Source organism: Saimiri boliviensis, chromosome 4, assembly GCF_048565385.1.
Source record: "Saimiri boliviensis isolate mSaiBol1 chromosome 4, mSaiBol1.pri, whole genome shotgun sequence".
NCBI lineage: Eukaryota > Metazoa > Chordata > Mammalia > Primates > Cebidae > Saimiri > Saimiri boliviensis.
In genome coordinates, this window is record NC_133452.1 from 113,785,885 (window position 1) to 113,800,627 (window position 14,743).

Genomic DNA, 14,743 nt, shown 5'->3' on the forward strand with positions numbered 1-14,743 from the left:
AGATACACCACTGCACTCTAGCCTGGTGACAGAGTGACATTGTGTCTAAAAAAAACAAAAAAGAAAGAAAAAAAAATCCTATTATCTACAAAAGCCGTTTCCAAATAACCCAAAATAGAAATTGTCTTCGATTAGTATGAGTTGTATCTAAGATTTATATAGTTAACAGAACATACATTAAAAGGAGAAATACCAGTTAAATAGTCCCTTTCAGTTTGCAGTAACATCTTAACAACTTCTTACTTGAGCTGCAGCTTCTTCATAACCAGTGGTGCCATTGATCTGTCCAGCAAAGAAGAGCCGTTGAACTAAATGAGTCTCCAGAGAAGGAGTGATCTGACGGGGATCTAAGTAATCATACTGAACACCATAGCCTGACCAAAGAGTAAAGGCATTAAATAAGTAAACACAAAGTTGGGTTTGCTCAAGGTAAAGAAGCAAACATTACCCTTAAATGCCCTTTAAAAACAGAGTATTTAAAATAGACAGGTGTTGGGCTTCATCTTCTGAGACTCTAAGCAACAATGACTGTAGCTAAGGCCTCCTTACTGACCATTAAAACAATGCTGAGTTTACACTGAAGGGTAGCTGTGATTCTCTTTACCTGGCTGAATCACTTTAGCTTTCTCCAAGCCTCTGATGCATGTGATCATTTTCTCTTGTAACTCAGCTGGTAGCGTCATAGATAACCCCTGTGGGTAGATAAGGTCAGAATCCATTCCTTCAGGTTCCAACCAAACCTGATGTTGACGGTTTGGAAAACGTAAAACTTTTGACTCAATGGAGGGACAGTATCTAGAATAGAACATTGAAAGAAATTTGAAATGAACAAAAGAGGATTGACGTCATTCCTTAAAGTAATTGAGCACTGATATTTTGTCCTTACCGGGGTCCTCTTACTGTTTCCTTAACATGACTATTAAGGTGAAGGTTCTTAAGGACAATCTCATCCACTCTAGGGTTGGTGTGAGTCAAGTAACATGGCAGCTGATCTTCTGGCTAAAAAACAGTAAACAGATACAATACTGATTTGCTTCTGTACTAGTTTCTTTCTTATCCATATAAATTCCACATATGTACTTACTTCAACAGACACTAAGCTTGTGCATAATGCCGAGTATTACTTATGAAGTATTCTTGCCAAAAATAAACATCTCAAAAGATGAAGTTAAATTTAAGCAAACCTCTAAATCTAACCAGTTGTTTTATTTATTTATTTATTTATTTATTTATTTATTTTTGAGACAGAGTCTTGCTCTGTTGCCCAGGCTGGAGTGCAGTAGCACAATCTCAGCTCACTGCAACCTCCCCATCCCAGGTTCAAGCAATTCTCCTGTCTCAGCTTCCTGAGTAACTGGGAATATAGGAGCTTGCCACCATGCCTGGCTAATTTTGTATTTTCAATAGAGGTGGGGTTTCACCATATTGGCCAGGCTGGTCTTGAGATCCTGACCCCAAGCGATCTGCCTGCCTTAGCCTCCCAAAGTGCTGGGATTACAGGCATGAGTCACTGCACCCGGCCTCTTTTTAGTGTTTAAAAATTTTTTGGGGGCTCAAGCCTGTAATCCCAGCACTTTGGGAGGCCGAGGCGGGTGGATCACGAGGTCAAGAGATCAAGACCATCCTGGTCAACAAGGTGAAATCCCGTCTCCACTAAAAATACAAAAAGTTAGCTGGGCATGGTGGTGTGTGCCTGTAATCCCAGCTACTCAGGAGGCTGAGACAGGAGAATTGCCTGAACCCAGGAGGCAGAGGCTAAGGTGAGCCGAGAACGCGCCATTGCACTCCAGCCTGGGTAACAAGAGCGAAACTCCGTCTCAAAAAAAAAAAAAAATTTTTTTAGCCAGGCGTGGTGGCTCATGCCTGTAATACTAGCACTTTGGGAGGCCGAGGCAGGTAGATCACCTGAGGTCAACAGTTTGAGACTATCCTGACCAACATCGTGAAACCCCATCTCTACTAGAAATACAAAAACATATTAGCAGGGCGTGGCAGTGGGCACCTATAATCCCAGCTACTCAGGAGGCTGAGGCAGGAGAATTGCTTGAACACAGGAGGCAGAGGTTGCAGTGAGCCAAGATCGCGCCATTGCACTACAGCTGGGCAACTAGAGCTAATTTCCATCTCAAAAAAAAAAAAAAAAAAAAGCTTAATTTGATTGGGTGTGGAGGCTCATGTCTGTAATCCCAACACTTTGAGAGGCCGAGGTAGGCAATGGCTTGAGCCCAGGAGTTTGAGACCAGCCTGTGCAATATGGTGAGACCCTGTCTCTATTAAAAATAATAGTGAATGAATATATTTTAAAAAATAAAAGCTTGCCGGGCATGGTGGCTCATGCTTGTAATCCCAGCACTTTGGGAGGCCGAGGCCGGTGGATCACGAGGTCAAGAGATCGAGACCATCCTGGTCAACATGGTGAAACCCCGTCTCTACTAAAAAATATAAAAAATTAGCTGGGCATGGTGGCGCATGCCTGTAATCTCAGCTACTCAGGAGGCTGAGGCAGGAGAATTGCCTCAACCCAGGAGGCAGAGGTTGCAGTGAGCCAAGATCACGCCATTGCACTCCAGCCTGGGTAACAAGAGCGAAACTCCATCTCAAAAAATAAATAAATAAATAAATAAAAATAAAAGCTTAATTTACAAAATACATAAAGTTATAAAAGTAATGAAATTTACAATTTGCCAGGTACAGTTGTTCATACCTGTAATGCTAGCACTTTGGGAGGCTGAGGCAGGCAGATCACCTGAGACCAGGAGTTTCAGACTAGCCTGGCCAACATGGCGAAACCCTGTCTTTCTTTTTAAAAAAAAATAAATACGGGGTTTCGCCATGATGGCCAGGCTGGTTTTGAACTCCTGACCTCAGGTGATCCACCCACCTCAGCCTCCCAAAGTGCTAGGATTACAGGCGTGAGCCACCATGCCCAGCCGCAAAACCCCATCTCTACTAAAAATACAAAAATTCGCCAGTGTGGTGGCAGGCGCCTGTAATCCCAGCTACTCAGGAGGTTGACGCAGGAGAATCACTTGAACCCAGGAGGCAGAGGTTACAGTGAGCCGAGATTGAGCCTTTGCACTCCAGCTTGGGCAACAAGAGTGAAACTCTGTCTCAAAAAATTTTTTTTTAAAAGGCTAGGTGCAGTGGCTTATGTCTATATAATCCCAGTACTAGCAATTTGGGAAGCCAAATGGGGCAGATCACCTGTAGTCAGAAGTTCAAAACCAGCCTGGCCAACATGGTGAAACCTGGTCTCTACAAAGATACAAAAATTAGCTGGGCATAATAGTGGATGCCTATAAACTCGGGAGGCTGAAGTGAGAGAACTGCTTGAATCCAGGTGGCAGAGGTTGTAGTGAGCCAAAATTGCACCACTGCACTCCAGCCTGGGGGACAGAGTGAGACTCTGTCTCAAAAAAAAAAAAAAAAAAAAAAGGCCAGGCGAGGTGGCTCACGCCTACAATCCCAGCATTTTGGGAGGCCAAGGTGGTGAATCACAAGGTCAAGAGATTGAGACCACTGTGGCCAACAGGGTGAAACCCTGTTTCTACTACAAATATAAAAATTAGCCAGACGTGGTGGCACGCACTTGTAATCCTAGCTACTCGGGAGGCTGAGGCAGAAGAATCGCTTAAAACGAGGAGGCAGAGGTTGCAGTGAGCCAAGATCAAGCCACTGCACTCCAGCCTGGCAACAGAGCAAGACTCTGTCTCATAAAAAAATATAAATAAATAAAAAGAAATTTAAGATGTATGAGGAAATACCCAATTAGCCAAGTTAGCCATTCCCTTTTAAAGGTTACTTCTTTGGGCTGGGCATGGTGGCTCATGCTTGTAATCCCAGCAGTTCAGGAGGCTGAGGTGTGCAGATCACGAGGTCAGGAGTTCGAGACCAGCCTGGCCAATATGGTAAAACCCCATCTTTACTAAAAATATAAAAGTTAGCTGGAGTGGTGATGCACGCCTATAGTCCCAACTACGCAAGAAGAATCACTTGAACCAGGGAGGTGGAGGTTGCAGTGAGCAGAAATCATGGCATTGGCCAGGCGCGGTGGCTCAAGCCTGTAATCCCAGCACTTTGGGAGGCCGAGGCGGGTGGATCACGAGGTCAAGAGATCGAGACCATCCTGGTCAATGTGGTGAAACCCCGTCTCTACTAAAAATACAAAAAATTAGCTGGGCATGGTGGCGTGTGCCTGTAATCCCAGCTACTCAGGAGGCTGAGGCAGGAGAATTGCCTGAACCCAGGAGGCGGAGGTTGCGGTGAGCCAAGATCGCGCCATTGCACTCCAGCCTGGGTAACAAGAGCGAAAACTCCGTCTCAAAAAAAAAAAAAAAAAAAAAAAGAAATCATGGCATTGTACTCCATCCTGAGCGACAGAGCAAGACTCTGTCTCAAAAAAAAAATTACTTGTTTGGCTGGGTGCGGTGGTTTACACCTGCAATCCTAGCACTTTGGGAGGTCAAGGGGAGTGGATCCTTTTGAGTCCATGAGTTCGAGACCAGCCTGGGCAACACAGTGAGACCCTATTTCTCCAAAAAATTTAAAAATTAGCCAGGCACAGTGGCTAATGCCTGTGGTCTCAGCTACTTGAGGGTACTGAGGTGGAAGGATCACTTAAGACAGGGCGCCAAGGCTGTAGTGACCCATAATTGCCCCACTGCACTCCAGCCTAGGTGACAAGGTGAGATCCTATTTAAAAAAAAAAAAGCCGGCGCCGTGGCTCAAGCCTGTAATCCCAGCACTTTGGGAGGCTGAGGCGGGCGGATCACTGAGATCAAGAGATTGAGACCATCCTGGTCAACATGGTGAAACCCCGTCTCTACTAAAAATACAAAAAAGTAGCTGGGCATGGTGGCACGTGCCTGTAATCCCAGCTACTCAGGAGGCTGAGGCAGGAGAATTGCCTGAACCCAGGAGGCGGAGGTTGCGGTGAGCCGAGATCGCGCCATTGCACTCCAGCCTGGGTAACAAGAGCGAAACTCCGTCTTAAAAAAAAAAAAAAACGACAAGAAAAAAAAGAACACTTCTTTGCACTATAAGCAATAGTGCTATAAAGTGAACAGCTGCCAAAAAAAAAAAAAAAAAAGTTACAGTACCTACTGCTGTTACTAGCCAATATGAGTTGTGAGCCAGGTTTTCATTACATATCTTACCTTAATCCATACTGTCTCATTCATAAAGCTGAACGGTAAGGATGGATTGTCTGGTGTCTGCTTGTTTAGAATACTGAAATTAATGGACTCTTTGGCAATTCGGGGTGGAGTCCCAGTCTTCAACCTTCCCACTACAAACCCTAACCTCTCCAGCGTCTGAGCCAATCCTATAGAAGGCTGATCCCCTAAACGTCCTGCTGGATGCATCTCCAATCCAATTACAATCATGCCTCTCAGAAATGTCCCGGTAGTCAGAATCACACTCTCTGAATATACTGTGCTTCCATCCACTAAATAACAGAAAAAAAGAATAAAGTCATTTTTTAATTGTTACCATGGATCGAAATAGAATGTGACTATTTTACATTAGAACTACAGGAAAACTATCAGTCTTTAGAAACTTGAGAATCTTTTCTAATTTTTTTTTGTTTCTTTCAAGTATTATAGACATATAACAGACATTAAAAAAATACTAAATATACTTAACGTAAGCATCGTGGTGTTTTGATACAAGTATAGCTTCTGTGATGATACCCATAATCAAACTAACATAACCATCACCTCACCTAGTTACATGTTTTGTGTGGTGAGAGTACTTAGATCTACTCCCTTAACAAATTTCAACTATGTAGTACAATATTATTAACTATAGTTACTATACTGTACATTAGATCGCTAGAACTTATTCAACTTACAGCTGAAAACATGTAACCTCTGAGCAATATCTCTCATTTCCCCTATCCCAGACTAAGAATTTTAAATGAGTAAGAAGGGTATATGTTATCAATCTCAAGAATCTAAGCAATCTAGGAGAGAGAATACAATGTGTTATCACCAATTCACATATACCTAAAATCCTATCAACACCAAAAAGTTAGTCTCAATTAATTGAAAAAATTAATTTAGACTTCAGGATAAATATGGTATACAACCTCACATTTATTCTCCCTTCTAAAACTCAAAGAAAATTAAATAAGGTAATAAAAACAGTATAAAACCAAAAGGACAAGTAATGGAAAGGAACTAGTCAAAAGATAAGAAATTTCAACCTATTTTTGAAAGATAGAAAATGGCTGGAAGAATGGAAACTCACCTAGCGGAGGGAAGATAACTGTAACTTAAGTGTTGCTATCTGAAGAGAAGATATCAATAAGAATGAACTAATTTGCCCTGCAAAGTCTCAGAAATTGGAGAACTGAGAATAAGAACTGAGGAGGAATGTAGGAATTAAACTTAGGCCAGAAAATGAAAGAAACAGCTGAAATCTACATATTAAGGTTTTGTCCCCAGATAGATCTACTTGACAGTAAAATGGAGGTTTATTCTTCAGGTAATGGGGACTTTTTGTTAAATGAGTACAGAATTTTAATTTTGGATGATGAAAAAGTTCAGGAGACAGTTGGTGGTATGGGTGCACGACACTGTGAATACACTTAATAGCATTGAAATATACACTTAAAAATGGTTAAAATGGTACATTTTGTAGTATATATATTTTACCACAAAAAAATTGGAGAAGGCTGGGTGTGGTGGCTCACGCCTATAATCCTAGCACTGTCGGAGGCAGAGGTGGGCAGATCACTTGGGGTCAGGAGTTCAAGACCAGCCTGGCCAACACGGTGAGACTCTGTCTCCACTAAAAACAAAAAAATTAGCTGGGAATGGTAGCAGGTGCCTGTAATCCCAGCTACTTGGGAGGCTGAGGTAGGAGAATTGTTTAAACCCAGAAGATGGAGGTTGCAGTGAGCCAAGATCGTACCACTGCACTCCAGCCTGTGTGATCTCAAAAATAAATAAATAAAATAAAGTAATTTTTATTTTTATTTTGAGATAGAGTCTTGCTCTGTTGCCAGGCTGGAGTGCAGTGGTACTACAATCTCCAACTCCTAGAGTGATTCCCCTGCCTCAGCCTCCCAAGTAGGTGGGAGTACAGGCACCACGTCACCATGCCCAGCTAATTTCTGTATTTTTAGTAGAGAGGGGGTTTCACCATGTTGGCCAGGATGGTCTCAATCTCCTGACCTCATGATCCACCTGCCTCAGCCTCCCAAAGTGCTGGCATTATAGGCATGAGCCACTGCGCCTGGCCAAAATAATTATTAACTCAAGGCAAAACAAAATGTATGAAAGGGACAAATATAATACAATTCTATGCAGTACACAATACTTAGTCAATAATGTAAATATGGCCGGGCGCGGTGGCTCAAGCCTGTAATCCCAGCACTTTGGGAGGCCGAGGCGGGTGGATCACGAGGTCGAGAGATCGAGACCATCCTGGTCAACATGGTGAAACCCCGTCTCTACTAAAAGTGCAAAAAATTAGCTGGGCATGGTGGCATGTGCCTGTAATCCCAGCTACTCAGGAGGCTGAGGCAGGAGAATTGCCTGACCCCAGGAGGCGGAGGTTGCGGTGAGCCGAGATCGCGCCATTGCACTCCAGCCTGGGTAACAAGGGCGAAACTCCGTCTCAAAAAAAAAAAAAAAAAAAACAAAAAAAACAAAAAGAGTGTATATTTTGCCGGGCGCGGTGGCTCAAGCCTGTGATCCCAGCACTTTGGGAGGCCGAGAAGGGTGGATCACGAGGTCAAGAGATCGAGACCATCCTGGTCAACATGGTGAAACCCCGTCTCTACTAAAAATACGAAAAAGTAGCTGGGCATGGTGGCGTGTGCCTGTAATCCCAGCTACTCAGGAGGCTGAGGCAGGAGAATTGCCTGAACCCAGGAGGCGGAGGTTGTGGTGAGCCGAGATCGTGCCATTGCACTCCAGCCTGGGTAACAAGAGCGAAACTCCGTCTCAAAAAAAAAAAAAAAAAAAAGTAAATATTATCAATCAAAAATTATGGTATAATTACAGCAGAAGGAGAGAGGAAAGAAAAGTTGGATATTAAAGAAAATTACCATAATAATAAGCTAATAAATAGTCCAGGTGTAGTGGCTGACGCCTGTAATCTCAGCACTTTGGGAGGCTGAGGCGGGTGGATTACTTGAGGTTAGGAGTTCATGACCAACCTGACCAACGTGGTGAAGCCCTGTCTCTGCTAAAAATACAAACAATTAGCTGGGTGTGGTGGCAGATGCCTGTAATCCCAACTACTCAAGAGGCTGAGGCAGGAGAATCCCTTGAACCTGGGAGGAGGAGGTTGGAGTGAGCCGAGATTGTGCCACACTGCATTCCAGCCTGGCCAGCTGAGACTGTTTCAAAAACTGTTAATAGATAATGTCTAGAACTATAAATTAGGAAGTAAAAATATAAGCCTGTTATTTAGAAATAGGGAAGTATATACTATAAGTGAAAACTAAAAAAGTTGAAGTGGGCCATTCATGGTGGCTCATGCCTGTAATCCCAACACTTTGGGAGGCCGAGGCAGGCAGATCAAGAGGTCAGGATATCGAGACCAGCCTGGCCAATATAGTGAAACTATGTCTCTAATAAAAATACAAAATACTAGCCTGGTGTGGTGGCCTGCACCTGTAGCCCTAGCTACTCGGGAGGCTGAGGCAGGTGAATCACTTGAACCCAGGAGGTAGAGGTTGCAGTAAGCCAAGATCGTGCCACTGCACTCCAGCCTGGGAGACAGAGCGAGACTCTGTCTTTAAAAAAAAAAAAAATGTTGAAGTGGCTGTCTCCAGGGAAGGAGATGGTTGTTTTTACACATACATTTCTAAATTTCATTTATTTATTTATGTATTTTTGACACTGGCTCTCGCTCTGTTGCCCAGGCTAGAGTGCAGTGGCATAATCTCAGTTTACTGAAGTCTTGACCTCCCACTTCAGTTTCTTGAGCCTGAGATGACAGGCACCTGCTACCATGGCTGGATAATTTTTGTATTTTTTTTGTAGACATGGGATTTCGACCTCTTGCCAAGGCTGGTCCCAAACTCCTGGGCTCAAGCAATCCACCTGCCTTGACCTCCCAAAGTGCTAGGATTACAGGCATGAGCCACCATGCCCAGATTCTTTAAATTTTTTTAAAAAATTATATGCATGAGTTACTTTGATTAAAAAAAAAAAAAAAAAAACTAAGGCTGGATGCGGTGGCTCACGCCTGTAATCCCAGAACTTTGGGAGGCCGAGGCGGGTGGATCACGAGGTCAAGAGATCGAGACCATTCTGGTCAACATGGTGAAACCCCGTCTCTACTAAAAATACAAAAATTAGCTGGGCATGGTGGCACACGCCTGTAGTCCCAGCTACTCAGGAGGCTGAGGCAGGAGAATTGCTTGAACCCAGGAGGCGGAGGTTGTGGTGTGCCAAGATTGTGCCATTGCATTCCAGCTTGGGTAACAAGAGCGAAACTCCGTCACAAAAAAAAAAAAAAAGGGCCCGGCGCGGTGGCTCAAGCCTGTAATCCCAGCACTTTGGGAGGCCGAGGCGGGTGGATCATGAGGTCAAGAGATCGAGACCATCCTGGTCAACATGGTGAAACTCCGTCTCTACTAAAAATACAAAAAATTAGCTGGGCATGGTGGCACGTGCCTGTAATTCCAGCTACTCAGGAGGCTGAGGCAGGAGAATTGCCTGAACCCAGGAGGCGGAGGTTGCGGTGAGCCGAGATCGCGCCATTGCACTCCAGCCTGGGTAACAAGAGCGAAACTCCGTCTCAAAAAAAAAAAAAAAAAAAAAAAAACGAACCAACTAAATATATAACTCTTTTACATAGAAATATACATAAGGTGGGCCGGGCGCGGTGGCTCAAGCCTGTAATCCCAGCACTTTGGGAGGCCGAGGTGGGTGGATCATGAGGTCAAGAGATCGAGACCATCCTGGTCAATGTGGTGAAACCCCATCTCTACTAAAAATACAAAGCATTAGCTGGGTATGGTGGCGCGTGCCTGTAATCCCAGCTACTCAGGAGGCTGAGGCGGGAGAATTGCCTGAACCCAGGAGGCGGAGGTTGTGGTGAGCCAAGATCGCGCCATTGCACTCCAGCCTGGGTAACAAGAGCGAAACTCCGCCTCAAAAAAAAAAAAAAAAAGAAAGAAATATACATAAGGTGTTAAAATATAAATTTAAAAAAATTTGAAGTCAGAACCAGAATAAAATAGAAATTACAATAGAAAGATGGGGAGAGAGGGAGACATAAATGTGCATATTATAAAGTTCTACACTAAGACGGAACCCAGTACTGATGAGTAAAGAATTTGACTGAGCATCATAAATGCCAAGATGAAAAAAAGAAATGGTATTTATTTATATAGTTTTCCTCATCCAGGAAGAGAAAATGCAACAATTCCCTTGAATAAGCAAAATATCTCCATACTTTGCTCTAAAATAAATTTCTCACGTGTAATTTGATATGCTGTTATCACATATCATCTATAACCAATACACACCCAAAACAACACCACTGACACGGCATTTCCCAGTGTGTTCAGGCTCTGGTTCTGTAAGAATAAGATCTTCTACAGCTCCCTCCTGAACAGTAAGCAGTGGTGTACTCAGGATTTCTTTCTGTCAAAAGAAAATGCCAGTTGAAACATGGTAGTTAAACAATCACTATAATCTTTCCTGTGCTCATGCCCTATTCTTACCTGCATGTTCTGTTTATAGAGTTTTCTATCAATCTGAGCTCTCAGACCCCACACAGCTGGTCCCTTACACCGATTTAATACTTTGTAATGTACACCAGACTGGTCACAGATGCGAGAACACAGGCCATCCAAGGCATCTACTTCCCTCATTAAATGCCCCTTTCCAATGCCACCAAAGGAAGGATTGCATGACATCTGACCTAAAGAGAACAGACATAAACAAAATAAATACATAAGCACCTGGTACATAGTAAGTTTTAATAAGGAAATATTTGTACAGGTGACTATAGTCTTCTTATATGATAAAAAATAGAAAACATGAATGATCACCTGCACCCAGGTAAATAAACAGCTATGTTGCACACACACACACAAGGCTGACACCCTTTTCGGCCTCAGCCCACCTGCACCCAGGTGAATAAATAGCTGTTGCAAACACACACACACACACACACACACACACAAGGCTAACACCATTTTTGGCCTCAGCCCACCTACACCCAGGTGAATAAATAGCTGTTGCACACACACACACACACACACACACACACACACACCAAAAAAAAAAAAAAATGAAAGATATGTTACAAAGAAAATTTCAAAGTCCCAATGGGATGCAAAAATGTCCATGGCAACCTGGAAGACAAACCACTGCCTGAATTTTCTTTCGTGTTTTTTGAACTGAAGTCCGACTCTGTTACCCAGTGCAATGGTGCAATCTCAGCTCACTGCAACCTCTGCCTCTCGGGTACAAGCAATTCTCCGACCTCAGCCTCCTGATAGCTGGGATTACAGGTGCCTGCCACCACACCTGGCTAATTTTTGAATTTTTGATAGAGATGGGTTTCACCATGTTGATCAGGCTGGTCTCAAACTCCTGACCTCGGATGATCTCCCCACCTTGGCCTTCCAAAGTGCTGGTATTACAGGTTTTAAGCCACCTTGCCCAGCCTGAACTTCCTTTTGAATCTTTTCCTTGATGCATATTTTTAGTTTCACTAGGTTGCTTTTTCCTTTCAAATATATAATCCTTACCCCATGAAACTTTCCTAAATCAAGTACAATTCATTTTATTTATTTACTTGTTCTTTTTTGAGACAACACCAGAGGAATCTACTAAATCAAGCACACTTCTAAGAAGTCCCTAGTGCTTCAACATAAACAAGGACAAAAAACAAACAAACAAACAACAAAAAACCAGGGCTGGGCGTGGTGGTTCATGCCTATAATCCTAGCATGCTGGGAGGCCGAGGCAGGAGGATTGCCTGAGATCAGGAGTTTGAGACCAGCCTGGGCAACATGGTGAAACCTCATCTCTACTAAAATACACAAAAATTAGCCAGGCATAGCAGGGTGTGCCTGTAATCCCAGCTACTCGGGAGGCTGAGGCAGGAGAATCGCTTGAATCCACCAGGCGGAGGTTGTAGTGAGCCGAGATCCCGCCATTGTACTACAGTCTGGGCAACAGAGAGAGACTCCATCTCAAAAAAGAAAAAACAAACAAAAACAAACAAACAAGCCCCTTGGCACTGGTTCAGTTACAAGCAATTATGTCTTCCATAAATGCTATCTAATATTTTCTTTTTGCACTTACTTTGCAGAATTAAATATAATGAAATTACAAATTTCTTGAAAATGGAGACCATATTGGATACCTTCCTCGTCTCTTTTATTTATTTATTTATTTATTTAATTATTTTTTTTTCAGTTGTGGCATATACCTTTGCAAATAACCTTCCTCTTACATTTACCCAGTCTTACTTGGAGGTCTAATCCCATGTGGTTACCTCAAAGGTTTTTATGGGAGGTGGAGTGATGGGCAAGCTGGGTCTACAACCACATATCCACTGCCACCACCATCAAAGCCTCCAAAAATTTTAATGGTCTCCACAGTGAGGCTGGATAGCACTGTGATTATCAGCATGAAGTGTGTCATTATGAGGAGTGTGTGTGAAAGAGATCTGGTTTGGCTGGGGGCAGTGGCTCATGCCTGTAATCCCAGCACTTTGGGAGGCAGCTGGATCATGAGATCAGGAAATCGAGACCATCCTGGCCAACATGGTGAAACCCTGTCTCTACTAAAAATACAAAAATTAGCTGGGCATGGCGGTGTGTGCCTGTAGTCCCAGCTACTTGGGAAGCTGAGGCAGGAGAATCCCTTGAACCAGTGAGTCGGAGGTTGCAGTGAGACGAGATCGAACCACTGCATGGCAGACTGAAGTCAGAGCAAGACTCTGTCTCAAAAAATAAATAAATAAATAAATAAGAATAAAGAAAGAAAGAGAGAGATCTGGCTCAGTTTCTAGACCTACCACTTATGAGCTCTGTGATCATGGCAAGTTACCTAATATACCTCAGTCTCTCTACTGTAAAAACAGGAATGACAGCTGTGGTAGATTATTTTCCTCCTTCTTTCTTTCAGTTAAAAAGACTCCCGAGCTCCCGAAGTGCTGGGATCACAAGTGTTAGCAACCAACCCTGACCTAGGTCTTTATTATTATTTTTCTAAAATATGGAACGCTTCACAAATTTGTGCGTCATCCTTGTGAGAGGGCCATGATAATCTCTGTATCATTTCAATTTTAGTATATATGTTGCTAAAGTGAGCACTAGGTCTTTATTTTGTAAAAATGTAAGTAACAGGCTGAGTGTGGTGGCCCAAGCCTTTTACTCCAGCACTTTGGGAGGCCCAGGTGGGTGGATCACCTGAGGTCAGGAGTTTGAGACCAGCCTGGCCAACACGATGAAACCTCATCTCTACTAAAAAAAAATACAAACAATTAGCCGGGCGTGGCACCTATAATTCCAGTGACTAGGGAGATTGAGGCAGGATAATTGCTTGAACCCAGGAGGCAGAGGTTGCAGTGAGCAGAGATCGTGCCACCACTGCACTCTAGCCTGATAACAACAGCAAAACTCCATCTCAAACAAAACAAAACAAAACAAAACAAAACAAAAAACCCACACTGCAATGTATAATGAGAAAAGTATATTTTGAGAAATCATACAGCCTCCTGTCCCCCACCCACAAAACCGCATTTAATAGTATACATTTCTTCACAGTTATGAGCTAAATGGTAATTTTAAAGAAAGACTTTGAAAATAAACACGTGATTCATTCACAACTTTTACAAAACAAGTACATATTCTAATTACTGCTCACTCCTAAGCAAAAGGCAGGAGGATAGACAGAAGCATACATAATTCACAAGCTGATGTTTTCACCAATATCTATCATGATGCTACAGAATGGCCATACAACCATTACCCATTAGAGCAAAGAAAGTACTGTCCCAGTACTAAGCACAAAATCCAGGGACGACACCCAGAAGGAATATAGGAAGCAAAAAGTAGCATGGTTCTTCAAAAGAGCGTCACAAAATTTTAACAGAACCACGAAGATCAGGCTGGGAAGGGTGCTGCGCATCTCCAATCCCAGCTACTCGTTAGGCCCAGGCAGGAAAACTTATTGGGTCCAGAAGGCGGAGCCTGTAATGGGCAATGATCCTGCCCGTGAATAGCCACTGCACCCCAACCTGGGCAATATAGTGAGACCCTGTCTCTGAAAAATATTTTTTAAAATAAAAACACAAGGACCATTTAATAAACGATTTATCTTTTTATTATTTTTTTTTTTTTTTGAGATGGAGTTATGCTCTTTCGCCCAGGCTGGAGTGAAGTGGCACGATCTCAGCTCACTGCAACCTCCACCCCCCGGGGTTCAAGTGATTCTCCTGCCTCAGCCTCCCGAGTAGCTGGGATTACAGGCGCCCACCTGTGGGTTAGCCAACCACGCCTGGCTAATCACTGTATTTTTAGTAGAGCGGGAATCTCAGAATCTCGCCATGTTGGCCAAGCTGGTCTCAAACTCCTGACCTCAGGTGATCCACCCGCCTTGGCCCTTGAAAGTGCTGGGATTAATGGAGTGAGCCACTGCGCCTGGCCATAAACGATTGTTAATAATGTTAATTCACCCTTTACCTAGAGTAACACAGTCAAAGGCAAACGCAGCAATGAACTAAGAAGCTACCAGGGAGTATTCTTGAAGTTTCT

At 43.3% G+C, this 14,743-nt stretch overlaps 1 protein-coding gene and 1 non-coding gene across 2 annotated transcripts in view; both read right to left on the reverse strand.

The window, feature by feature from the left end:
* The window catches only part of MTO1 (mitochondrial tRNA translation optimization 1), a 38,685-nt gene that overhangs the window by 23,360 nt on the left and 582 nt on the right, over positions 1-14,743 (reverse strand). Inside the window, exons 2-7 of the mRNA XM_039467296.2 lie at positions 10,691-10,890; positions 10,493-10,610; positions 5,157-5,446; positions 887-999; positions 605-795; positions 244-374 (exon numbers count right to left, since the gene is read on the reverse strand). Of these exons, the coding sequence (XP_039323230.1) occupies positions 244-374; positions 605-795; positions 887-999; positions 5,157-5,446; positions 10,493-10,610; positions 10,691-10,890 (1,043 nt within the window). The remainder of the gene's footprint in view (positions 1-243; positions 375-604; positions 796-886; positions 1,000-5,156; positions 5,447-10,492; positions 10,611-10,690; positions 10,891-14,743) is intronic.
* On the reverse strand, positions 13,197-13,300 carry LOC120363431 (U6 spliceosomal RNA). The gene has a single exon (XR_005578984.1). It is a non-coding gene; the product is annotated as a U6 spliceosomal RNA (small nuclear RNA).